The following is a 27,475-nucleotide window of genomic DNA, read 5'->3' on the forward strand; positions in this document are numbered from 1 at the left end:
ATTGTTTCGGAGAAAAGATGCATTGAGAAGGGGTTTTCCTTTCCATTTTTTTTTGTTTTGTTTTGTTTTGTTTTCATTTCTGGCCTCAGGGGCCTTTCAACCCTACCCTAGCTTTAGGAACTGCTTTTCTGTGGGGAGCTGCTGCATGGCTGAGGTGCATTTTTAATGACCCATCCACATGGCCAGGGGCCAGTCACATAACCCTTTCCACAGAATTGGCCACTGCTGGTGGGATTCTGATTCTGTGGTCAGGAGTGTGGCATCAGCCCAATTCATGTGTTGGAGAAATTTAACTCTTATGCTGCCTGCACAGAACCCACTGATAGGAAAGCAGCTTCCTTACAGCTGAATTAGTGTTTAATGCCCCCTCCTTCCGTGATGGGTATTTAAAAGTCACTGTTAACCTCAAATTGCCATCTGCTAATTTTGTGTTATTATTTATTTACCTTGTTTTAAGTCTGGATGTCATTTTCTTTTATTTAAAATACTGCTGCAGACCATACTGTAGTTTGCTTAGTATATGATATATGCTGGCTTCTAAAAAAAAACCAAAATAAAACAAATCACTGTAGTTTATTTTCTGGGCAGAGTGGGTTCCACTGAGTTCTCATGAGAATTGACATTTTCCGAAACCAGTTAATGCATGTTGCAAGGACAAAACTAGTACAATCCTGATATAAAGGATACAGTACAAAATCTGCTTTAACTGGTACCCTAAGACATTAATTAACAGGGGACAAGATTGGGAGTTAATCAGTTTAATTGGCTACACAGGACTCAGAGAAAGAGTTAATATGTTCGGCTTAAACAGTAGCCGATAAATATTCCCAGCATGCTGCCCATTACTTGGTAATTGATGTAGTAAGAATCAGTGATCTGTGGCCTCTAATCACGTCCTTAGTGATAACAGAAGTTTCACCTGTTCAGAGGAGTTGATATCATGTTAGTCTCACCTGAATAACATAGTACATGAACTCAACGTAAATAGGTACAGCTATGTTCTCATTGCAGCAGGTATACTTTTAGAGCTTGCTGTCGTAACATTACCCACAGAACTATATGTCAGTGCTTCCTTCCCTAAGTCATAATTCTCTTGTAACTATTAAAGACATTTAGCCTAAAGCAGACTAAGTCTCTGAAAACTTCTATTCTGTATTTATGTAGGTAATATCAAATAGCATACATTTCCACCATAAGATGAACTGTATGAGCTATCAAGATTATTTTAAATAAGGAGAAAATCCTGTTACAATTAGTTCTGTCCATTCATCATGACTGTTGTTTTTTTAAAATGTTTTGTCATGTTGTTCTGACTCCTCATAGCATATTTTTCTCAAAAGTTAATAATTATGAGGAAAGATAATTGTTTACCTTTCCTAATTAATAGAAGTGCCATACCTCTGTCTGCATCCACTCATTAATGGCTTTAGATTAATTCTTTATCATTTTTTAAAGATCTACTCTCCAGATCACACCAACAACAGCTTTTCATCAAATCCTTCAACTCCTGTTGGTTCTCCCCCTTCTCTCTCAGGTATTGTGGTTAAAATTATATTTTACTGAACATTTCAATTTTATAAAATGGTAGGAAATTCTTACATTTGCCCCTTATGTAACCAAGAAATATTATGAAATTCCCACCATATTAATCTTTTGAGAAGTGCCAGAAGTCAAAGATAAAGCGCAGGTGTTTTCCTATGAAAGATTCAAAGTGAACTTTCATACCATCAAGTAAAACTAGGGAGGCTTAACCATATCAGAGGTCCTGGGCAGCCGCTGATACTTAGATTCTAAAATGTTGAGAGAAAAGTAATTGTCTAATTCAGTATAAAACAGTTTTGTATCTTCCTAATAATTCATAGAGCCTGGATTGGATACTTGTAGAAATGGGTAAGTATAAACTTGAGGGCTACTGGACGAATCCTGGTTTTCTAGCATCCTTCTGTAATCATCAATCATCTATTTTATTGTTGAGTTTCAAGGATTACTGAGAAAGAGATAAAGGATCCATCTTACAATGGTCGTATGAATTGGTTCTAACTATTCTCATAAGAGAGTTGGTCTCCTTTGGAGGATGCAGTAGTCACCTCTGCATCTGTACAATGTAAGCATGAAAGGAAGAAAAGCATTCTACCAGAGAAATTCGCCCAAGAGTGCCAGAACTTGCTAAATCTATCCAGTGCAGTCTGGCCTGCTCACTATATCAGCTAATTTCTCTACCTACCAAGTTGTCCCTTCCCATGACGTACCTAATTATGCTCTCTGGTATGTGTGAATAGATACATGGGACAATATTTGGTTATTCACAGGTTTCCTCTTCAGTTATTTCTTCCTGTGATGAGGCTAAAGATATGAAGGCCTGGAAATGAAAAACAGAAAGAAACTGGAGGAAATTCAGAAAAAAATGTTTTTTTCCTTGCATTCCCCCCACCCCCCACCGGGGGAAAAACGGGAAGGGAGTTTCTAGGGTTTTCCCCCCCTAGACTTTCACCTCTGTAGGTGCGGGTCATGGAACTGCAAGGGAGGTACATATGGGCACATGGGAGGTACATATGGGCACATGATACTAGAGTTGTCCTTGTGTAAATGGTAGAAAGTCTGTGTATGGGAAATGTTTCCCCAGCCTAGAGCCCTGCAGCTATTTTGGACTACAGTAGCCATCATCTTTGAACATGGATTATACTGGCTATGCCTGTGGGATCCCAAAATATCTGAAGGTCATCAGGCTGAGGGAAGATAATTTAAGGAGCCATCTAAATACCGTATTTGCTGGCATATAAGATGACTTTTTTGGCCCAAAAAATGCCTCCAAGTGGGGAGGGTCATCTTATAAGCCGGGTGCACTTCAGTTGGGCCAGGAAGGACCCGCCGCTGTTGAGTGAGTGACGCAGGGCCGTGCCGATCGGGGAGGAAGGCAGGCAGGCGGGCAGTCCAGATGGAGGGAGGGAAGCAGAGCCGGCCATGCCTGAGCGGCCAGAGCCGGCCATGCCTGAGCAGCCAGAGCCTGCCGCCGGGCTGCCCACCCCGCCACTGAGTCAGCTGCCTGCTCGCCCGCCCACCGCCAGATAGCCGCTTCCCCTCCTCCTCCACCGCCGCCGCCTGCCCAGCCGCTTCCCCTCCTCCTCACCCTCCTTGGGCCTCGTCACCGGCCATGAACTTCCAGGGTGGGCCGGGGCAGAGCCCTGGGCAGCCGCCACCAGCACCGCAGCAGAGCCGTCCACTCTATATTTTGAGTGGAAATGTTGGGGGGTCGTCTTATATGCCCAGTCGTCTTGTACGCCGGCAAATACGATACTGTAACATGCAGTTCTGAGAGTTGAGGACTTAAATTTCAGTCCCTATTTGATATATCAAATGGAGTCAAAGGCAGATCTAAAATGTAATTTCATCCCGTAGTTCATCCACCATTTTCCTTGGTGGATTTAAAAAACATCAAAATTCTGAGAATTGAACAGTATAAATAAATGTAAAGGAGAGAGAAAGAAGAATGTCCTGAGTTCCTAGTAAGGCAAGCGCTTCTAGCATAAAGCAGGTGTACAGTTTTAGTAAAGTTCTAGGATACATTTCTGAGGATCAGTTGTCCAAGGGAAAGTGACTCCACAGGTAATCCAGATTATGATGCTTCATAAACACATTCTCAAGGGGAGTGCTTCCAAAGCAACATTTGATCCCATGTCATTCAGTGTGACTTTGTTGGAAAAACGACATATTACACTTTTGACCCTTTGGTATTTGAAGAACAGTTTAAGAAAAAATAGAGCGTTGGCTAACTAATCAGAGTTTAGCAGTGTCAAAGCAATTTCTTTCAGTAGTATTAAGGATAGATGCTTTTATTTAGTGAGACAATGGCTTCAACTGTAAATATACAAATGCATGTCAGCATATTTTACAGGAACTTTTCCTTCAGTTGTTGGTTTAAAAAGAGTGGAATTTACAGAACAGCAAAATTTATTTTATAATCTATATACAAAGAAATACTTTATTAAAATATACATAACCTGCCATAGATTTTATGATTTGAGTTTAAAAAAATTACTATCATTGCTAGCAGAGTTATTTCCCTTATTATTTTATAAAACTGCTTTTATAGGAACACCAGGAACACCTCCCATTCTGGTGCAACATTTGTTAGGAAAAACTCCCAATAATTAACTCTTGTTAGCAAGTAAATTTGAAGGAATGTTTTTAGTTATTTCTTATCAATGTGTTGCTGTAAAGTTACCCCACCATCACCACATTAAACATTTATTTTGAAAGTACTGTACATATATGTTCTGTATGTCTTTTTGGAAAATAGTATTTACATATGTACAGGCATTTTATTTGCATAGTTCCAGTAGTAACTCCCATTTTACTATTAGCAGGCACAGCTGTTTGGTCTAGAAATGGAGGGCAAGCATCATCATCTCCCAATTATGAAGGTCCCTTACACTCTTTGGTATGTCTTTGACTGGTGACCTAGGTGTTAGTATTTTATTGCTGTCTGTTAATTTCTTTTTCCTGTCCATGTTTCTAATGCAGGCTTTGCTTTTGCTGGTGGTTACACTGTTGTAGGCTTTTTGCACTCTTTCTGACATTTCCAGACTTGCTAGTATGAAGAGCTCCCAATAAGTTAGGAAATATTTTAAGCTACATTTTTTCTTTATACTAACTGATCGCCAGTGGTACAGTCAAACATGCAGAGATGTAGCAGACAGTGGAGAATTGGGCATAGAAGAAGACAGGGTTAGATATATGGAACAGTGGCTTGTTTTGGAAGAACAACAGGAATATAAAGAACAAGCAATCATTATGTGAAACAGACTGCACTGTGTGTTATGATTACACTTAAGACAGGAATCTTCCATGAGTGTTCTAGCTAGGGAATTTAAAGAAATAATGAGTACAGTAGTGTTTTTTTAGTGGAAGGATAAGGAAAGAAGCTAGCCAAAGCATGAAGAAAGAGACAGAAAACTTTCATAAGCTTTTTCTAGTATTTAATTTGTGAAATAGGACCAGTTCAAAAGCACACTTATAGGCCGTAAGAACTGGTCCACTGGTGACAGTAAGCAATAATGTATATCAAAAGAAAGAAGCAGATTTGCAAAACTTTCAGGAATGATTCCATTGTAATAAGTCATGTAAAATTTAACATTAACAAGCTAACTCCATGTTAGCAGCTAGCATGACAGCAGCTATACATATCAAAATATAGCCTGTTAAAAATACCATGCCCTTCTTTTATGAGGAGAGTTTTGATATTATTTATTACTAAATGGTGTTGCTGTAATCCTACAAAGACCAAATTGTTGGTCTTACAGAAGATACATTCACATAAAACAGTTTATGTCAGAGGGTCATTTTTGCAAATCATTGATGTGATAGTGATATGCCAATGGCAGGTACTTTCATAAGAAATCAACTTTCAATGCTATCCTTCACTTATATATACCCATGAAGCCTATTAAGTCTGACTTTCAGGGCATATAGTATTTTAATCTCAACACAAGGTGATGACTGATAGATTACACAATTGTAAGAAGGCAGTGGCATCATCTGTAAGGTTTTCACACACACACACACACACACACACAGAGAGAGAGAGAGACACAGACACACACACACACACACACACACAAACATACCACACACACACACACACACACAAGTTAGTAATAGTGCTGGAGTTGGTATCTTCCCCTTGTAATTATGCACAGACAACAGGCAATGAAAATGTTTTATTTGGTTTTGTCTTTATTGGGCCAGGATGCAAAGAGCCATCCATGGAGCATGGATTTGCAGTTCTTAAACAATCATCACAGTGTTTAGAGAGTTACTTATTAAAACATTACAAACGTTCATACCCCATTAATTCATTAATATAAAGATAGCCCTCCAGAATTATATTTGTCTTATTTTATTGTTTAATCATTGAAAAATAAATCCATCTAGAAACTTTAAAAAATAGCCTCAAATTTAAACCCCCAATAATAAAAATGTAGTGAGTAAGCATTGCATATTACATTGGAAGAATTATCAACATTATTAAACATTACTAGTCATTGTGTAATTTTGCTAAAGGAATATTCTTGTGAGCGTATTACTTTGAAAGGTAACACAGTACAGGTATTGTCATTTCAAACTTTGAAAATCTGGCTTATGTTATAAGAGGAGGGGGAAGGAAGGGGGGTGCTCTGTTCAAAAGGATCAGAAACTCAGAATCCTCATTCAGGCCAAGTAAAGATGAAAAACAGCTTACGTTAAGTTCTCCACGCCTCAACATATAATATTTTAAACAAATTTATTATTATCAGGCTGTTGCCATTCCCCTTTTACCACAATAAGAATAATGCCCTCTTTGAAAGTATTTTTTGATACCGTAGTGTAAAAATGCTTGGCAGAGTGCTATCAACCTATATATTGCAGTACTTTGATTTGTCATGTAGTTTCTTTGAAAAAGAAAAAACCTATTAAAGCACATGTTAAATTTACCCCAAAGCAACACCACTATTCTTTTTTTACTTCAGACAAGAGGAAGGTACTGTCTAGGGACAATAACTAGGGGAGCTTCTCCAAAGAGTACACAAGGTTTTGTTTGTGGACAAGATTGCATTATATGGTTTATTGCATGGTTTTGTTTTGTGTGCATTTAATTTAATACTGGTTGCATTACTTTAAGGTTTATTAATGTGAAGCAAACCTGTTCAACTAGTGCTAATGTTCTAAAGGTTGTTTGGGTGTGTGTACTCTGCGGAACAGTGGAATTGAATGGGAGGCTAGGATTTTCCTTCTTACTCTGATTCCATTGGTATAAAAAGCCCTTTAAAAATTTGGTATGGGTCACAGTGCACAGCCTACTAACTTTCACCTCACTTCAGCCTGGGAATAAACACGTTTGATTTGCAACTCACTATATTTAAACATTTTTAGATGAAATACAATTTGGTATTTCTAAGAGATACAAAAATGTTTTCCAAAATCAGAGGGCAACATATGTGCTGTAGAGGTTATGTTCATGAGGAATCAATGAACCTGTTTTGCCCATGAAAATGAAAGTCTTTTTTTAGTTGCCTAGAAGGCTGGTTTGGTTCCATTGTTTCATGAAAGGAATTTTAGTTTTCTGTGGGGGTGAGAAATTCATAACACAAATGCTGATTCAGAGTCAGCCCACCTGTGAACACGTTTCTTGCTATTCCCCTGCCCAACAAAAGCAACAGAAGTCGAAAATGTGCAGTTCTTAATCTCAGAGTTTTGTCTCTTAAATTGAACGGCCCTTCACGTTTGCTGATGTTTCTCTTGATTTGTTTTTCATAAACAAACAGCAAAGCCGGATTGAAGACCGCTTGGAAAGACTGGATGATGCTATTCATGTTCTCCGGAATCATGCAGTGGGGCCTTCAACTGCCATGCCTGGTAGTCATAGCGACATGCATGGCTTAATAGGGTCCTCTCATAATGGAGCAATGGGAGGTCTTGGGTCAGGATATGGGACAGGCCTTCTTTCAGCCAATAGACATTCGCTAATGGTAAGCTATAAAAATTAAACATTGCATTTAAAAAATAATGAAAACAATGACGTATGCAGCAATTTTAACATATTTTTTCCAGGCTTTTAAGGGGGAGAGTACAATTCAGTCACCCAGAAACTATTATCATTTTTGTTTCTATGGCAGTGGCATTTTCTGAACATTATTAATGCAATGTGTTACTGTTGAAAACATGCTTCTACTTCATTGCCAGAAATTGCCTCTCCTTTATATTATTATAAAAGCAACTATTGTTTTTATATTTCATATTGTTTATATTTGGAGTTAGAACTTACATTCATTTAACGTTTTCTGTTCCTCCTCTTACAGTCTGAATGAAGCTACTAGTCTTACCATCTTTCCCTACAAAAAAAACTGTTTTTATTAAGATATTTTTGTGTCCCCCCCCCAAAAAAAAATATATAACAGGATTCAAAAACTATGAAAGAGTATAGGGATGTTTATAAAATTTATATACAATGAAAACCCAATAACCATTTGTGGATAGATGGTGGGCCTTTCTACTCTTTCATAGAGCTTATCCTTTCAGGCTGTGCTTGTTCTCGTTACTAAGAGAATGGGAGGGAACCTAGATAGATGCTAGCTGCTTTTTTGTATGTGCTGCACATGTGTCTTGCAGACTCCAAATCACCAAGGGTTTAAAAGCCTTCAGATATAAGGAGAAAATGCAACAAGATTTGAGCTTAGCCTCCCTGTGCTTGTTCCTGCACACCAGAAAAGACAGGTAAAGGAGCTGGAACCAACATCCAGTCTTACAAATCTCCAGTAGAATGCACTCTCTCCTCTTTGTTCCTAGGTTCTTCAACTGAACATTAGCAGTGAATGCACTATATACAGACATTCTGCATGTTTTGCACTAAAGCCAATTTAACTGTGGCTTAAGTAAATTATGAACAAAACCTTTTTCCAAAGTTCTGGAGCAATTGTATTTTAAAGCATTTCTTCCCCCCCCCCAACAGTACAGTGGTACCTTGACTTACAAACGTCTCCACTTGCGAACGTTTCGAGTTACAAAAGGCTCTGTTCGTTAAACGTTGCTTCGACCTGCGAACAGAGCCTCGACTTGCAAACTAAAAAAAAACCTTTCCTGCCCATTTTTTGACCTAAGTTCATCTTAGGTCAAAAGAAGAAGAAAAAAATTCTCCCCCCTAGTGGTAGAGTACGGATTAACCAGCTTCGACTTAAAAACGGCGCCTCGACATAAGAAAGAAAAACAGCAGGTACAGATTAAATGGTTTTCAGTGCAATCCTATGGAAAAATTTTCCTCGACTTGCAAACTTTTCAACGTACGAATGCTGTTCCAATATGGATTAAGTTCGTAAGTCGAGGTACCACTGTAGTTCGTGCCTTTTAGGAACTAAAACACATTTTATCCTCATTAATTATTGGAAGCCTTTACACCTGCTGAGAGATATATGGCAGCCACTCTTCCATGAGCTGCTCCTGCTTGGCTATTGCTCAAAGAAGGAGTGGGAATCTTCAAGGATCTAGAATCCATTTTCCCCCTCACCCTTAGCAGAGCACAATCACCCAATAGTTTTCATGCCAAAGAGAGAGAGAGAGAGAAAAAGAAAGGTGTCAGAAATCCTCTTCCCAGGAGCCTCTAGAATGCACAAGAGGGCATTTAAAGTCTATTTCACTTCTCCAGTTTTTAAAGGCCTAATTTGTGCCTAAAACAGATTGATAAGTGAAACAGCCTTTGAGTGACTGGTTTCAGCTCTGGAGGATATGGGATGCATAATTCGCCTATTTTACACTGGCATTTTTTCTCAGAATGGGGCTGCTTTATGGGCCACAGTAGGTCATATGTGATCCACATGCCATATTTTCTGCATCCCTAGTTTAAATCAACCATCATTCTGATTCTATAGTTAATCTCCAGTTAAACCTTACCCCATCCACCAGAAGCCATTCAGAGAAAAGCAGCTTCTATGTGACTGTAGTAGCTTATGAAGGGTTCCTATGTGGAGCAGAGTGGGCTCGGATAAGAATTGCAGAATCATTGCCCTCCTCCCCCCCACCCGTATTTTCACTCAGCATGCTAACACAAAACTAATTTCACTGGATCTGAGGTAATGCGAATAAAATGCCTTAAAATCTTCATGTTTGTGATCATTAAGAAGATGGTGAACTCTCCTTCACTAGAGGTTTTAAACAAAAGTTGGATACCCTTGTATCAGTGATATTTTATCTGTGGATTTCCTGCTACAGAGTGGGGGGCAGGTTAGACTCTGTCATCCTTGGAGTTCCTGCCAGCTCTACAGTTGTCTGGTCTTATAAGAGATGGGCTCGGTTGTAGGTTAAGCTACATTAAACATATGCTCAGATGATGTATTTTGATTGCAGTGACTTTAACGTTGATCATGTGCTTAACTTTTTCATCTACTTTTTTCACACTAATATAAAATATGCTTTGTACTGAAGTAAAACACTTTACTGCAAGAATTACTCACACTATTGTGAAAGAAAACAGATCACTAGTATTAAAACATAACGTCTTTGAGATAATCTCAAAACAGGATGCCTAATGTATGTGTGAAACAGCTTAAGCTTTCCACTCTTGCAGTTTAGATTTCCACATTTTTTTCTGCCAAGCCCAGGTGCTCAACTTGTTTTAATAATAAAAACCTAGCAAGCATCAGGTGGAAATATCTTCTCACAGCTTTCATTCCACTAAGGAATACTGTGTCTTTTTATTAGAATATTTTCAAAGTTTAATAAGCACATTTTTTAAAATGGTCAAAATATTTCACATCACCCTTAAAATTGTTCTCTGTAGAGTATCATCATCATCATCATTACTACTGCAGTAACAGCTACTGTATAAAGGAGATTCTGAGGGTAAAAGATTATGGCTTGCCTTAAACAATCCTGTATTTTTGATTATTAAACAGAGAATTGGACAATCTTATAATTCAATCTATTACTAGCACTGCTGGTAGAAAGGATTACCATTCTGTGAACAACTTAGGGTGCAGTCCTATAGAGTAGTAGCTTGGTTTAAGAAATTAATGTGTTCTACGGGACGTTACGTAAAGTGAAAAATTGTAAACCGAAACGCAAATTGCCATAGGAATGAAGATGGCGCTACAAACCTCCAGGCACAATGCATCCTGGGAAAACTTTCTTTGTACTAAAAAAAAAAACCCCAGAGAAAAACGTAAACCAAGGCACTATTTTCCATGGATTTTGCTTCGTAAACTGAAAATGACGTTAACCGAGGCGTTCATAAACCGAGGTACGAGTGTACAACATTACTTTAGAATATGGTATATCTAGGCATCACCTTGCTGATCTAGACAATGAGGATCTGGTTCACTAGACATTGAAGTGAACAGATTTTTGTTCAATGTTAACTTCCCTTTTTGTTGTTTTGAATATCAAAGCATACAAACTGCATTGTGTAAGTCTTCAGCTCAAAGATAACAAAATGTCTCCTGAGTAGTTTACATTTGTTTCTGCTTCTAGACTTGTGTTTAGTCACTGAGGAGTTGAATGCATTCCATTTCACTTGACATGTGTGCTGAGAGATTTCTGTATTAGTATTGTCAAAGGGAGAAGACAACCTAAAAAAAAATCCTATGCAAGGGTCAAGGTGGATCTCTCTCTCCAGCTAGTAATTTAGTTCCAGAGCGTATGCAGCAAAAAGAAAAGGATGGAGAGAAGTCTTAGTAGTATCTTAGCATTTAACACAGCTAAGGGAAATTACTGGAAAAGCTCAAGATTAACTCATTCCATAAGCAGTTGTAGCATGCAAAGATTAAAGCAATACACTACGTTTAGCATTAGTTATTCCAGCATGAAGTGAGTCCATTTAAAATCATGGGATGTTGGCCAGTTGTCTTTAGCCCAATGTGTGCTGCTTGCCCCAGTTTAATACACAAATCAGCGTTGCCGTATTTAGCCAGCCTCCTAATTCATATCAAGATGAAAGGCACTGGAGGTATGGCAGTTATTACCATTGAGCTTTATTTGTTATTAAAAATGGGGAGAGGAGGATTGTTTAAATGGAGAACCTCTGCAGATCACCTCTTAAAATGAAAGTTAAAAACAGTTGTGTTTTGAGCATTATAGTATTAAAGGCTAGAAACAGACCATTGGCATTGATAGATAACAACCTAAACCCTCACTAGAAATAGTCTGCCCACTACACTGAGAAAGTTGAGCGATGTGTTTTCAGAATGGTTGTTGTGGGTTTTTCGGGTTCTTTGGCCATGTTCTGAAAGTTGTTCTTCCTGACGTTTCGCCAGTCTTTGTGGCCGGAATCTTCAGAGGACTGGAGTAGGAACTCTGTCCATTCTCTTTTCAGAATTCATGTTCTGTCTTCCCAATAAAATTAGCCTAAACCAAGCACAACTTTTTTCTTCTTCCTTAAAGCAGTTTATGAGAATTCATAAAGATACTTGCGATTGTAGTTTAGCTTGTCAAGTGATATATATGTGTAGAATCTTAAGATTTTGGATGTGTTAAACACACACAAAAAACACACATCATATTTAAGCATTGCTGCTTTCAGTGGAGAAATTTGATCAGGCCTGTTAAAAGTCAAATCTGTGAGTTGTAAGTCTTTCTATATATCTGCTCTCAATCTAGAAGGGGGATGTCCCTCCCCTTTGGTATATTTTTAAAGTATAACCTTCTCTCCCCCCCCCCCCTTTTGCATATGTTAAACTGATGCAACATGCACCCAAGGCACCACTTCAGAGAGAATTGTTCCATAAATATATACTTCCTTCTTACATGCCAGATGTAGCTGAGAAAAGACTTGGGGTGGGGGGAGGGCGCACCCTAGAAATGTCAGCTCTGCATATAGTACTTCATGGAAATATCTGACCCTTGCAATTTGGCTTTCTGCAATGAGAGAGCAGGTATTTGTCCTTTGCTTTATAGACATTTGTTTGCTTTGATTATCAGATTGTTGTTACATATCATATAAAGCATGAAACTTTGTTGCTTTTGCCAGCGATCTCGAGTTCTTGTTTGCTTATGTGAAATTCATAAAATAACAAATAAGCCTCAGGCACGAAGTACATTACACACAAAAACTCCAGTGACAAGGCAGGCAGTTTTGGAAACATACTCTCGCCACCAGCAGAAGAAGAATCTCTCTCTCTCTGTCTCTCTCTCTCTCTCTCTTTCTTGCAAGAGCAAGAGCAAAAAAATCATCATAGTTCATAGCAACATTATTCACTGTCTGAAACTGTAACTTGTGAGAAAGCATCAACGCTGCTATTTTCTTTCTGGAAAACTGGTCTGAATTTTGAAGTAAAAACACAAGAACAAAGGAAATAGTTTTTGAGTAGAGTCAGTCTTAAGTTAGCCTTTGACCATTTGATACATTCCACACTGAAAAGGAAGTTGGGGGGGGGAGAGAAAAAATGGAGGAGGACACTGGTAATGTTTTCCACATTTGAATTTTAATACATGAAACAGGCTATAAAACTTTGGCCAGCTGCAGTAAATAAAGTAGCAGTGGGAGGTATGGACCGGAAACTTGTTCAGAATGTACTGGTGGGAGTTTCTGTATCCAATGTACACCTTCTTTTGTCAGCTTTGTACCTTTTTTGGGGGCAGGTTGGAGAATAAGAGGGGAGGTATGCTAAAAGTAATTTGAGATTTTGTCCGTAGTGTTAGTTTCCAGAAGGCTTTTCTTATCAAATAGCCAATAGCCCGCATAAGCCAAGTGAAGAATGTTACTACTCAGTAGCAAGAATCGCTAGATACATAATAAAAAGTTTAATAATGTATTTATAATAATAAAAAGGAGATGGTTATATAGTGTCCCTTCTCTCTCCTTCAGAATGATCTTCAAAAGATAACGTCGACTAACTCATTAAGGCAGTCTTCCTCAACCTCTCATCCTCCAACTGCTTTGGAATCCAACCCCTATCCTTCTACCAACATGACCGTGTAGGCTGAGGGTGATGGTTGATACTTCTCAATGCTACTGAAGGGCAGCATGCTGGGGAGGGCTCTCTTTGGCTGATAACCAGCTTTGCAGGAGTGAAGGGCAGCTCACACAACATATTTTTCTCTTACCCACTATATATATATATTTTTAGAAAACCCCAAAAACATCTCCAAAGGAACCTACTGAACACTGTGGTCTGCAATACGAGAATCTCTAAAACATACAGCTTTGTATGAATGTTAGACGTTTAGCCTATTTCAGCAGTTCTCCCTTTTTTGATGCATCCTCAAATTACATAGGTTACAATGTTCCATAGATCCCTGCAGTCCTCTGTTGAACCTTTTTGTGAGATAACTGGGAAAAGGGAGATGGAAAGATCCATTCCTCTTACGTGATAGTGGATTTTACTCTTAACCTTTATCTTAAACGTTACCTCCAGCTGCAATCAAGTACTGATCTCCAATAACTTCATTTCCTGACATTTATCCCTTTATATTCTATTTTTTCCCCACCTCTATTGTGTCTTTCTTTCTAAAGCAGGATTAGGTATCCTTATGCTGTCCAGACCTTTTTTGAGTTCAGTTCCCATATTAATGACCATACTGCCTAGAGTTGATGGATACTGAATTCCGCAACGTTAAAGGGGACATGAGACTGTCAATCCCTAGTCAAAAAAATATTTCACAAGATCTTCAAGGCAAAAACCTGCTGCTTTTCACTTAGGAAACCCTTAAAATGTGTCATGTGCATTGGTGGTTATATATACAAAATAAAAATATATTACAGTAGCCCCCAACTTGCCATACATAGTAAATTCTTTTCACCTCAGCAATATAGCCGCTTCTGGGATTTCAGAGAGGTCATTAAATTATACCTTATTTTTGTTGTAGCAAACCTATAACTCACATTTACCTATATTGCAATTCAGTCAAGTGCAGAACTAATTACCAGCCAAGGGCTCATTCCTATAACAGTCCTTGATCTGATAGCAGTTTCTCTGAAAGCAGGTAGCTCACTGGTTCTCAGAAACACAGATCTCTTTTAGCTTCTTGCTTCTGCCCTGTAACTGCTAGGCTTCCAGGAATGTGGATTCTATCTTTCCTACTGCACTGCAGAAAATGGAATGGCTGAGTGAAAACCGCAGCAGAACATAACTATTACTTTGCTCCATCAGACCAGAATCTTTCTGCCTCTAGCCATATGCCACTATAGTAAATTCAAAAGCAAGGCATAATTGTGATACGTAGCTTCTTTCCTATTCCCTTGATACCCTTTGATGTACTACTTCTGAGCATGAAAGTTTTATTTCACGTCCATAACAAATATGTCTTCTCTCTTTTAGTCAGGTATGCCAGGGTTGAAATACCAGTGTGTCCTGAAGTCATTTAATATCTCTCCATCCATGTTTTGTGCGATACTGATAAGTGCCATTGATTAAATTAATTAGTTTGCTTTTCAGTAGTAACTCTGAAGATGAACTGTAAGAACAACATACAATCTGAAACCAGAATGATACTATAAACAGTATTAAAGACTGCCAGAATATTGTCATAAACCTCATATAAAAATCCATTACAACAAATACAGCAGCAAAAGTCAATTAAAGTCCATTAAACTACTACAGGTAACTCTAGCAATGAACTGACCAGATGTTTTGAACTGTAGCCCCCTCAGCATGACTATTGATAGAGGTTTATCGGAGTTGGAGTATAAAGGCAGCAGGTTAGAGTAAATTACTTTCTAAATGTCTGGGGAACTAGATTGTTTTTTATCCAGGAACCGAAAAGCCATGGACAAGGACACCAGCTACATTGGACTTGGTTTCTGAAAGCCATGAAAATATGTCCACGAACAGGAAGCGATCGCAAAAAAGGTCTACTCCTACTACTGTTTGTAGGAGGCTTTCAGGGATGAGAAACCGATATTAAAACTGGCACAGGGTTCTTTTTGCCATTAACAAAACTAAGAATCACTGCATGTATATACTGTATGAAGAGCTTATCAAGATTCTGACTCAACACATGTTGAAGAACTCAGCATTTTCAAATATAGAAATCTGTCTTTGGGGGGAGGGGGCAGTATCCATCATCCTGGTAGCCAGGTCAATGGGTTGCGTTATCAGGGGCTTCCTAAGGTCTTTTGCAGCACAATTCCTGTGCACAGATGTAAACCCAACCAGACCTTCCTCCACTGCTAAAGAGTTTCGTCTTTTGCACATACAGTGGTGCCTCGCTTAATGATTGCCCCGCATTACGACGAATCCACTTTACGATGATCTTTTTGCGATCGCAAAACAATGGTCTAAATGGGGGAATTTTGCTTAGCGAAGATCGGTTCCCTGCTTCGGGAACCAATTTTCGCTTTATGACAATCAAAAACAGCTGATCGTCGGGTTTTCAAAATGGCCACCAGGTGCTTAAAATGGCTCCCCACTGTGTTTAGGGATGGATTCCTCACTATACAGGCAGCGAAAATGGCCACCCCTATGGAGGATCTTCACTGGACGGTGCATTTTTACCCCATTGGAACGCACTGAACGGGGTTCACTGCGTTTCAATGGGGTTTTAAATTTCACTTTACGATGTTTTCGCTTAACGGCGATTTTCCTGGAATGGATTATCGTCATTAAGCGAGGCACCACTGTATTCCACTGATGGAATGAAGCTCCAGCAGGAGTGTAAAGGAGGTAGAAGCTGAGTATTGGACAGACCTGAGAGACGAGGAAGTGTGTGCCTCATCATTGAAAGTATTGTGTCATTTTTGGAACCTGTGATTCTGCCCAGGATGTGGGAATCTGGTCTGACAAAGGAATATCCAATACAGGCAGGCGTTGCTTCCACTCCAGTGAAAAAAACATATCACTAAACATGTGTCAAGGATCTGGATCTGTCAGGCATATGTGTACCAACGCAGCACCTATGTCTAATAAGGGCATGCTGGGGATCTGGCAGTGCTCTCTCTCACACCGTATCTGGCATTTCTGGTGTTAGCTGCTTTTTTTTTTTCTCCAGGCACATGGGGGGTTCTGATGCTTGGGTTGAAGGCAAGAGAAGTAAATGCTCAGCCATGTTGCTGGACTTCATATTCATTCACAGTTCTAATGTGGCACACTCTTCCTCTCTTCAATTAATCTCAGGCCTTTAGAAAAGGAGAGAAGCCATGCAGTAGTTCAGTGATAAAGGACGTGCTTTCCAGGCAGCAGATCCCAGGGCCAACATGCCAGTAGTTTTTAAAAAGACCAGCTAGCATACAGTGTAATAGATTTCTTCTTGTGACCCTGCTAGCTGGGGTAGACTGAACTGGGCTAGATGCACAAAGACTGTGACCTAGGGTAAATAAGCTTTTTAAAAGATCCTCTTTGCTCAGTGAGCAGATCCTGTAATGGATATCTGTCTGGTCTCCTGTACTATGGTATGGGAGTGTGATTTTAAATGAGACCTGCAGATAACCACTCTGAAGGGAATTAGTGTTTAAACTAATTTGGGAGCTTCTCTACTTGTCCAATCCACCTGGACATTGTTTTGTAGTATACATATCATAGTATCTGAATTTAGTCTGTGAAATGTACCATCGTTTTCGGTATCCCAGGAAACATTTGGTGTGAAATTTGGCATAAGATAAACCCAGATATGAGCCACATAATGAACCATAATTTATTTATTTATTTATTTATTTATTTGTTTGTTTGTTTATTTATTTATTTATTTATTTATTTATTTATTTATTTATTTAATTTATATGCCGCCCACACTACCCAAAGTTCTCTGGGCGGCTTACAGCATTTAAAATACAATAAAGATATGTACAATTAAAATATAATTAAAATACAATTAAAATTGCCATCAGACCCACAGCTAATATTATTTCAGTTAAAAAGCCTTCTGGAACAGGAAGGTTTTGACCTGGCGCCGAAATGTCATCAGTGTCAGCGCCAGACGAATCTCAGTCGGGAGGGCATTCCATAGTCTGGGGGCAGCTGCCGAAAAGGCCCTTTGTCTGCAAGCCGTCCCTCTTACCTCCTTGAGGTAATATTGCAGATCCACCAAAATAAAATTGTAAGGATATTATTACAATGCATACAAATTGGCCTGCGCCGATGGGGCTTTTTTTTTTTTTTTTTTCATGATCAGCACTCACTTAACTTAGATTCTGGCAGTTCCTGTAATTACACAATAATTTGAAGATATTTGTGTATGGGGCATTTGCCCAATAATTTCTGCTGTGGCGTTAAAGGTACTTCTCTTTCATGTTCATTCACAAATGACGTTGCATCAATTATTGAATGCCCAAATATTATTTGGGTGGCTTCAGACTCCTATGCACTCACAGAAATGGAGAGACTTGGATTTTGCCTCACCTATCCCCTAATGTGGAAATAATATGGGAGGCTGCAAGAGAAGAGAAGATTAGCAAATATATCATTACTTGCTCACTTCCATTTGAAGAAGCCTTTGGTGGATTCAAACTCCCTCTGTAAACAAAACTTATTCCTCTTATGGAAGGGCACTTGTGGATCCAAGCTGTTACGTTATAGTAGGATAGTGTTTTAAATTGCTGCCAGTTTGCCTGCTTGCTTCATATCACAGAACAGAGGATTTGTGTGTGTGTGTGTGTTTTAAATATTCAGATCTCATTACTTCATGGGATTTTCCCCTCACCCCTAGGAAAGAAAGAAGCAGTTTGTGAAGCAATTGCATTATGACATTTGTATCAAGCTCATAAAACGGAAACACTTTAAAATCATTATAAATGCTATGTCTTTTAAATAAATAAACAGGTCTCTTGACTGTGTCCCATTCAGTATTATCATAATAATACAAGCAGTTGCCACCATCACATTGCTTTAAAAATGTTTCTTTCACCAAGGACAAAGCATGCTTTCTTGGATGAAACATTTGTGATTTATTTATTTATTCCACTTTTATACTGCTGATTAGTGTGAGGCAGTATTCTGGGAAGTTAGCAACGATAAAGCAAATGCAGTCATAAAACAGTAAGAGAATTAGTAGTAGTAGTAGTAGTAGTAGTAGTAGTAGTAGTAGTAGTAGTAGTAGTAATAATAATAATAATAATAATAATAAAAACTACAGAATCAATAAAACAGCATAAACAGCACACCAAAGGCAGCAGGAATGGTCAAACAGTAGGGCAGATTTGATAGAATCATTAAAGGTTGGTAGTGAAAGCTTCTTTACAAAGCATCATTTTAAGCATCCTCTTGAAGAAAGGGAGGGAGAGGGCCAGGGACAGCAAAACTGGGAAACCCATTCCAGAGGGCTAGTACCACCACTGAAAATACATGATTTCTGGTGGATGTCTTTCTGGCCTCCCTTGACGTGGGGACCCTTAGGAGCATTGCCTGCGAAGATCTGTTGATGTGGGTAGATGTGCTTGGGGACAGGTACTCCGAGAAGTAACTATAGCTCTTTTGACTCTGGGTGCGTTAAACAATGATGATCCAAACCAGTTATCCAGATTATTCAATTAATAAATTGTTCTCTTTCCTTCACTCATCTTCCCATTTATTAAGGATCCATGGCAGCTCATTTCATACGATTTTTGAGGTTATCTAACATTTTTGGCATTGCTCATTACTAATGAGGCTGATAGGTTGTTTCTGGGTTTGTTTGGGTTTTGTTTGTTTTTGTTTTGTTTTGCAGATGTGGTGGGGGGGTAGTTCAACCATTTCATGAAATGACATTTTTTAAAAAAAATCCATACAATGGCTTCATTCATTTAAAATAGCTAATTAGGTGCATTGTTAAAGTAGTAGTATTTGGTTTCCCAATTTTGATTTAGCACCAGACCATGTGCCTTGCTTTCCTACATATGGGTGGCTCTATTGTGCAGCTGGGTATGTGAAAGTTACTGGAGAATGGAAGTCTCTTGGTAACATTTCTTTAACACTGCCCTGATTTCTGTTTCCCCTCTCGCGTAAATTGGAAACACCTGGCTTTTGCTTAGAAAGCTGTTTCGCAAAATGTCTGAATCTCGAGGTGTAGAATTGAGGTCATCATTCAACAGGTGGTTAGAAACAAGTGGGAAAGAAAGAAAGATGGCAAACCTAGCTCGAAGAGTTTCTTGAAAGATATTGCCTCTTGTTTGGGAATAAAACATCCAAAACCATTTCATCATTCATTTTTACTCTATGGGTTTCACTAGCAGGCCATTACTTATAGCTAAATGCTAAGATTTCTAATCCTGTAGCTTTTGGATCTTGAACATCTCCAAATTCAGCCAGGATTTAAAATGAATAATCATCTACATAGGATGGAAATTATTGCTGATTTTATTTCATTGGCAGTGGCAATCCTCTGTTCCCCGTGGTAGCTAGCTTCACTTTTTGAATGCTGCAGTTGTTTTACCTTGTGTGTGAAAATAAAGCATGCCAAAACAGCCAATTAAAGTACTTTTGGAAAAGAGGAAATGTGTGGTAACAGTAAGACAGAGGAAACACTACCCATAAGATCACATCCCAAAGGGCAAAACCTCTCCTCAAATGTATTGAAATATTACAAACTTGTACGCTCTAGTTGTCTGTAGGCACACAGGAAATGCATCTCCTCCCATGGATTATTAACATCTGTTTGTCCAGTAGGGAACGGAGCTTAACATTGTTATTTTTGCATCTCCAGAAGAAAATTAGTTTTGGAAGTTGGCTCTTCCAGTTGAGTTGATTTGTAATGCCAAATAAAACATCCTTTTACGTGGAGCTCATGGACTTGAGTTGAGCATTGTGATTCCTTCAAAAAAATAATAATAATAATACTGGATCACCCAAGATCACCTTCCTCCTCAATTTAAAAGAGAAAAGAAAGCATGGAGAATTATGTAGACTATAACCATACAGCCTTCTCTTGCAGGGGGCATATATGCAAACATTCCCCCCCCCCACGCACACTCCCCTTGTTATGTTTATACTGGTTTCTGCTTTTAGTTAAGACGTGGCATTTACCTCTTTTTTTAAAAAAAAAGCGAAACTTCTGCTGTGCCACTTTTGGTTATGTTTAAATGGATTTTGCATATGACTACCACTTGCAGAATGCCTTTTCATAAGCTGTATGGAAAGCTGCTTATTACTCTGTGGTACTTTTCTGTATTAAAAGAAAACTGTTAAACTTTGCTATTTTTCTTGATTTAATGCTGCTCATACTGACTCAACTCCACACACACACACCCGCCTTTACTATGAAATCCTTTCTTTTGATCTTATTTATAGCAAAGCCACCAGTCATATGGAAGCTATTATTGTGTAGCATGGAGATGAAAGACTTTCAGTGTAGTTAAATAAGAGTGAATAATTTGGACCAATAACATGCATACACAGTGTGAGACTCTGACTTACTTGAAGTGTCCTTCGTCATTGGGGTTTTTTACTTAATACTGTAGGTTCTCACAAACCTGGTTTCCATCCAGTTTATATATTTTGACAATCTTGAGCTTATATTAACAAACAGCACCTTTTAGCAAGTTTGTGACTATCTTTTTCCTGTCCATTAACAACTCCAGTTGTTCTTATTTAATAGTTGTTTCGGGAAAAAAATCTGAAATAAGTTATGCATAGTGATTGTTATATTACCTAACTATCAGTATTCTTTGGAGCATTTATTAGTCAATATCTGCTATTACATTCAGTTTGTTTGACAATACAAATATCTCTTAAACCTTAGTAAATCTAAAATTTAGATAATCAAACTTCCTCTTTCAGAGGTTAGATTGCAGCCACACCTTTATATAAGACTATCTGGATTGGTTTATAAAAGCATTAAATAAACTGAGTAGATACATTTTGTATAGCACATTCTATAGTACAGATACATTCATTCAACTTGAATGTAGGATGGCCCATAAAAATTGAATAAAACTATTGATTCAGCTTGCCCAGTATTTTTTATTCACCAGAACAGTAGTTGTCCAAGATTCCAGCCATGGAATAGACTTGATCATTTCCTAGACTGTTTAACTGAAGATACCAGCATTTTATCCCAGGAATTTCTGCACATCAAAATACGTTTTGCGACTGTGTGATGATCCTCCATTAGTTATATTAGATTGGTATATACAAGATGGACGTAAGAAACTTTTCTTGAGTGGATAAATTAAATGATCCTTTAGATTTTAAAATCTGTATTACATTTGCTTCACCCATCTTACATATCAACTTCCACCCAATGGTTGAAGTTGGGGTAACAATGTTGGTTCATCAGAATAATCATCTCAGTGAAGACATACAATGAGGAGCAACTAGAATTCAGACTGTAATAGTAAATATCTCAATTGAGACATTGAAGGGGGGGGGGAAAGATATAGGAAATAAATGTTGTTTTCTACTAGTACAGTGGTTCCCAACCCTGGGTAACCCAGGTGTTCTTGGACTGCAACTCCTATCCTGGCCAGGGTTTCTGCGAGTTGCAATCCAAGAACATCAGGTTTACCCAAGGCTGGGAACCAATGTACTAAGATAAACTGAAATAATCAAAATAATCTCAAGTTCCTAGACTTCAGATAGTTTCTTTCTTAAAATAAAAGAAAGAAAGATGTGATTAAGAGATGCAGTTAATTTAAGGCTTGGTCACATGCTGCCAGTGTAAGTTAATGCAAAGGCCTCGTAAGAGAGGCCAATAATAGAAAAATCATCCTTTTAATAACCTACCGAAATAAGTCATGCCATCCTTTTTAAAGCTGATACAAAAGGTCAATTTTGTCTTACAACAGCCCTTTCTCTCCTTTTGTTTACCCTTCGTTCTCTTATTTCTGTATATCTCGCTATCAGAGAGTTAGTATGGATTAGAATGAATAACTCAGATTGTTTCTGTTCCATGTACCTTTCTTTGTGCTCCCTCTAAGTTCTACCATTTCTAGGTAAATCTGTAATTTACAAAAGTTTGCATTTATATACAATTTAAATTACATTTTAAACACATGTTTTCTCAAAATACACATTTCTAAGTATATATTTTTTCAAAGTTTGCATTTTAATATATATGTTGTTGAATGAAGAGCTGCACTGAAAGAGTGGCTGAAATTCAGTGGTAAGACAACTAGAGTAGGCCCATTAAATAAAACTTACTCCAGATGGAACTTACCACTGGATCTCAACCATTGGCTAAATCCTGTTGTACAGCTCTTTGATAATACATTCCTATGGGAAATGGTGCTTCGACCTATGAACGTTTCATCCTATGAATGCTCTTCCGGAATGGATTAAGTTCGTAGGTTGAGGTTTGACTGTAGTAGCTTTTGATTAAAGTAAAATAGCTGCTGATAAAATGTGATTTCAGGTTTTATGACTTGTATCTAACGCGACAAGGTGACATGTACCCCAAAATCATCAAAAGAAACTTTTAATCAGCAGTGATTTGATGATGATATCATCCTCATTGTGGCCGTGGAGGTGTGCAATAGCATTTCAGCCAATGGGGAATTATGACAGCTGGTAACTAATTTCTAACACAAATGAAAACCCATTTAAGAAGTGAAATCCATTAAGACTAAACATCAAACTAGTATGTTTATCATAAACTTTTCTATATAGAAAAACAACATTGAAATATCCTTAAGAGTACAGAACATCAAAACTTTGAACAGTAATTTTGCAAAATGCATCATAATTCACACATCAGAATGATTCTGTAACAATGACTACATTGCGCCTCTTATCTGATACTCTTTTCCCTTACTTTCAAGTAATGCACGTAGGTGTCACGACATCTCTGGGCACATATGGTGTTATACTATTAGCATGATAAACATTTGGCTTAGGTCCAGTTCCAGATCTTTCAATTAAATAATTCATATCATTACGTTATTTTCTTCACCACAAAGGGATTTTGCTACATTGTTTGGATCTTGCTATTCATTCATCGGACTGAGGACCAACACTTGATCTTCCACATTGAAATCACAATGGCTTGCTTTTATATCATGGTTAGGAACCACAATTGTTGAGCATTTTATACCTATTTATCTTTATGGATAATTTTCCAATGCATTTCAGGTTCCTTCTAGCATAACTCTCCATCACTGGTCTGGTGGTTGCCTGCTGAAGAAGGGTGGGTTTTGCCTGTCTCTCTTCACCAGAACTCAGACTCTTCATGAATTGCACCCCTCTCTACTCCACTCCCCCAGCATTAAACAAAACATCCTTCTCTCTTGTAAAATTAGAATGATAAACAAGATACATTATGTGTACAATGCTAGGTAGATGCATTGTTGCTTCGCCATGTTACTTTATTTACCAAAATGGAAAGAAAAGTTGCTGTGGCCCACTGAATGAGAGCCACAGGAAAATCATTAATTGAAAGGGGGACAAATTGGAGCAATCCAAAGACCTGTCTGAAGCCTTCTCATGGGAGAAAAAAAATCAATCGGTTTGAATGGAATGATTGCTCAAGCGAGATATAAAATAGATAACACCAAAGATAAGAACCTTTTAAATGAGAACCAGACTGCTCCATTGGGTTGTGCTCTAAGTGAAGAAGTGCTCTATGTGCTTTCTTTGGTGTAGCTACAGCATAAACCAAGGCAGATCGACATCAGTTTGTTGTAGTCTGCTTTTCTTTCTTTCTTTCTTTCTTTCTTTCTTTCTTTCTTTCTTTCTTTCTTTCTTTCTTTCTTTCTTTCTTTCTTTCTTTCTTTCTTTCTTTCTTTCTTTCTTTCTTTCTTTCTTTCTTTCTTCTATAATCCAAGGAACTCACTAGTTTCTGTAAAGAATGAATACTTCCAGTATCTTAACAGTTAAGCCATAACAAATCTGTTTTGATTATTCTAATTTTGTATTATTTGATATATAAGAAATGTCTTACTGGGCAAGATCAGTGCCCATCCAAATTAGCATTCATTGTTAGAACCCCAGTAGCTAGAGGGAACTGGATAGTGTGCCAAAAATTGGTCAGTGAGCTTCTTGTGGTTCGGTCCACATCATCATGGAGAGTTTTGCTAAAGTTTGTATGGCTCACAATGAGGAGCAAAATTGAGACAGTGTTCTAGGAGGGAAATCAGATAGGAAGTAGGACAGTTAACAGATATGATTTGCGTTTTCTTCTTCAAACTCTAGCTTGGTTATATACATTTGTCTAAGAGCAAAATGTTAGCCACTCTAATTGAGAAGCGTGTTAATTTAAAATATAATTTAATTGTCCACTTTGAACGCCTTAGATTGTAGTGTAAATCAAATAAATATCAATAATCTGTTGGCATGAATGTGAATGTTAGAAACCGACACTGAATTCTGGATTACTAAGGCTGTCGTTGTAAGCGTGTTTTCCCCATGATCTTACTTCATATATATGCGTAGGATTGGCATGTCTAGACATACATGGGTTTCACAGGAGTGTGATTTGGATAGTGGTATAAAGTATTTAGTAGTGAGATACTTAGTTTTCCCATTGACCTCCTCTCTTTTTTTTTTGTCTGAAGTTTGTGATTGAGAACACCAAAGCTGTGAAGATATGCCAATTTCTTCTATGTCTTTAACTGAGAACTAGTTTCAATTCTCTTTAAAGTAATTATACCTCAAAAGTAAGCATACTTTTGAAGTTTTCTCCCTCAGTATGAGAAGAGTTAACTGTAAGCAGCAGCAGGGTACACTTCTCATAACTTCATAAGAAACCTTCTTTCATTGTTTTAATTTTTTGCAGCTTTTATCTGCTGCCCACAATTCACAAACTTCAGAGTGCCCATCTGTGTGTAATAAAAGTTAACATTTGGATGAATGTTTCTTACCACTTTTAAAGATGCACTTTTAGAACTAAATGGTGTGTGTTTTTTCTACTTTCTTAGAAAAAAAATGCTTAGAGCAAATAAGTTTTCCTTTCCTTTGATATGACAGATACTGGCAGGGTAATTGAAACTGGAATCTAGCACTCTGAGCCTGTCAGGTATTATTGATATTTCACGGAGAGATTACAATTCAAAGACACCAAACAGTTTTCTGTGTTGATGGGTGTCTAATTACAATGGAAATACATAAACCTTTCTTTCTGTGTTTACTGGGGGGGGGGGAATGATCTAATCTATCAGATACGTATATGAAAAAGTTAATTTGAATGAGGTTTTTCTGACTGCTTGTAGTGATATAGCTATGTGCAGAACTATGTATACTCTATGCAAGAAAGATCAAGGCAGTGGTTGATGTCATTGTCAGGAAAGTAAAAAAAAACTAGGCCTGTCTACATTGCACTAGACTCAGTGGGCCTGGAATTTAATTGTTTGCTTAAATCTTAATAATTTCAGAGAAGCATTAAAGAGATGCATTAAAGAGCAGACAGAGTGACAGGTAGCATCTCTTCTCATAGTGTAATTAAGATACCAATCTCCAGAAAGCAGAATTTGGAAATAACGTGTTACTGTTTGGGTAACAAAATTACCAATATCATTATTTTTATAACATAGTATTACTGAGAGCATCATCAGGTTTTTAGTCGTATAACATATACTCACTGTGCCTAAATATTAGTCCTTCTGAAGGATTTTTAATGATTTTTGAATTCTTTAGTGTATTTTTTAAAAGGAGTAAATTAAAGTAACTAAATGTTATGAACTATAACCGCAAGCAAAATAATTGTTCTAAACAAGGACAGAACATAACAAGCCAGTCTTTCAATAGTCAGGAACAACTGTCAGTCATGAGGCACTTTTCAAAACAAAGCAGAAAATTGAGTTTCTGTCACAATGTGATCTAGCTTCAATGATATTGAATTGGATTATTGGCCCAGCAAATTTAATGTCTTCTACTGACACAACAGGAAATTTTGTTTCTGTTTATTCAGAGTCTCCTCTGTTTTCACACAGAATCTGAATGCAGACTGGTTTAGTTTATTTATTTATTTATTTATTGGACTTGTATACAAGTGCTACAAGCACTCTCCGGGCGGTTTACAATTTTTAATTATACAGGCTACACATTGCCCCCCCAGCAAGCTGGGTACTCATTTTACCGACCTCGGAAGGATGGAAGGCTGAGTCAACCTTGAGCCGGCTACCTGGGATTTGAACCCCAGGTCGTGAGCACAGTTTTAGCTGCAGTACAGCGTTTTAACCACTGCGCCACGAGGCTCATATCCAAAGTATGATAGACCTAACAGAATTTATCAACAGCACTACTCTGTATAAATAAAATACCGAGAAAAGGAAAATGTTTCAGGAAGTAATGTCACACAACATGCCTGTATTTTAGAATATGTGTTAAATACGTTGTGCAAGTGAAGCAGCCCTGGAAATAAAGTCAGCCAGTAATATTGCAGACTTGGCGAACTAAGATGGTATTGCTGCAGCATTCTCAAACTTCATATCCCTCAGATATGTTGAACTACAGCTTCTATCACCCCAGCTAGTACAAAAGCCACAACTATAATGGTCAGGTTGATGGGAGTTAAAACTTATCTGTCAGATGCCTTCAGCCATCTTCATCTTTCAAAATTAAATCATGGGAGCATATTGAATTATTCAGTGATATAGTGTGAGTTTTGAACAAAGAATGAATCATAAACCAGTTTCCAAGATTAAGCACAGCCTAGCTATGAAAAAGTGAGGGATATAGATAAGACTTTTTACTTCTAACTTTAAAAAGGGCCTGCACTTCTGTTCTAAGGAAATTTGTCTCTGCTAGTGATGGGAAATAGCCTCTCCTACAGACCCTAAAATCTAAACAGGCTCATATGAAAAAGGCTGCCTTTCAAATTACATAGTCTAGTGATGTAAATGTTTACTTATATCCTTCTCAAAGGAGAAAATGAAAAATTTGAAAACTGTTGTTCCTGTTAGATAAGATTGCAAGAGTTTTTTGTGTGTGATTTATACTTTGGGATTGTATTTTTGTCAAATTCAGAGAAATATTTTGCATAAGTACCCTGTATTTGGTTTAAATGCATTCAATACAAGGATTTTACAGAAAACACAAGGACTTCTTAAAAATTCAAGGTTTTCTGTTGATGCTTGTCGCTGATTGTGCTTTTGCTGTACTGTACCTAAAAATCTCGCAGCAGCTTACAATCATTTTAAGTGGCATTGCTTCATATACCCTTTTTCACTAAAGAG

At 37.8% G+C, this 27,475-nt stretch overlaps 1 protein-coding gene across 50 annotated transcripts in view; it reads left to right on the forward strand.

The window, feature by feature from the left end:
* TCF4 (transcription factor 4) overlaps window positions 1–27,475 on the forward strand; it is a 414,402-nt gene that overhangs the window by 361,110 nt on the left and 25,817 nt on the right. For 42 of the 50 annotated variants that reach the window (XR_013540959.1, XR_002301165.3, XR_013540958.1 and 39 more), the window contains 3 exons: window positions 1,456–1,534; window positions 4,362–4,438; window positions 7,302–7,505. Coding sequence is in view for 45 of the 50 variants with exons in the window: in XM_020800309.3 (XP_020655968.1) it covers window positions 1,456–1,534; window positions 4,362–4,438; window positions 7,302–7,505 (360 nt within the window). In the remaining 5 variants the exon portion in view is untranslated. The remainder of the gene's footprint in view (window positions 1–1,455; window positions 1,535–4,361; window positions 4,439–7,301; window positions 7,506–27,475) is intronic. The other 8 variants (XM_078384108.1, XM_072992899.2, XM_072992901.2 and 5 more) reach the window with 1 other exon arrangement.

Source organism: Pogona vitticeps, chromosome 2, assembly GCF_051106095.1.
Source record: "Pogona vitticeps strain Pit_001003342236 chromosome 2, PviZW2.1, whole genome shotgun sequence".
NCBI lineage: Eukaryota > Metazoa > Chordata > Lepidosauria > Squamata > Agamidae > Pogona > Pogona vitticeps.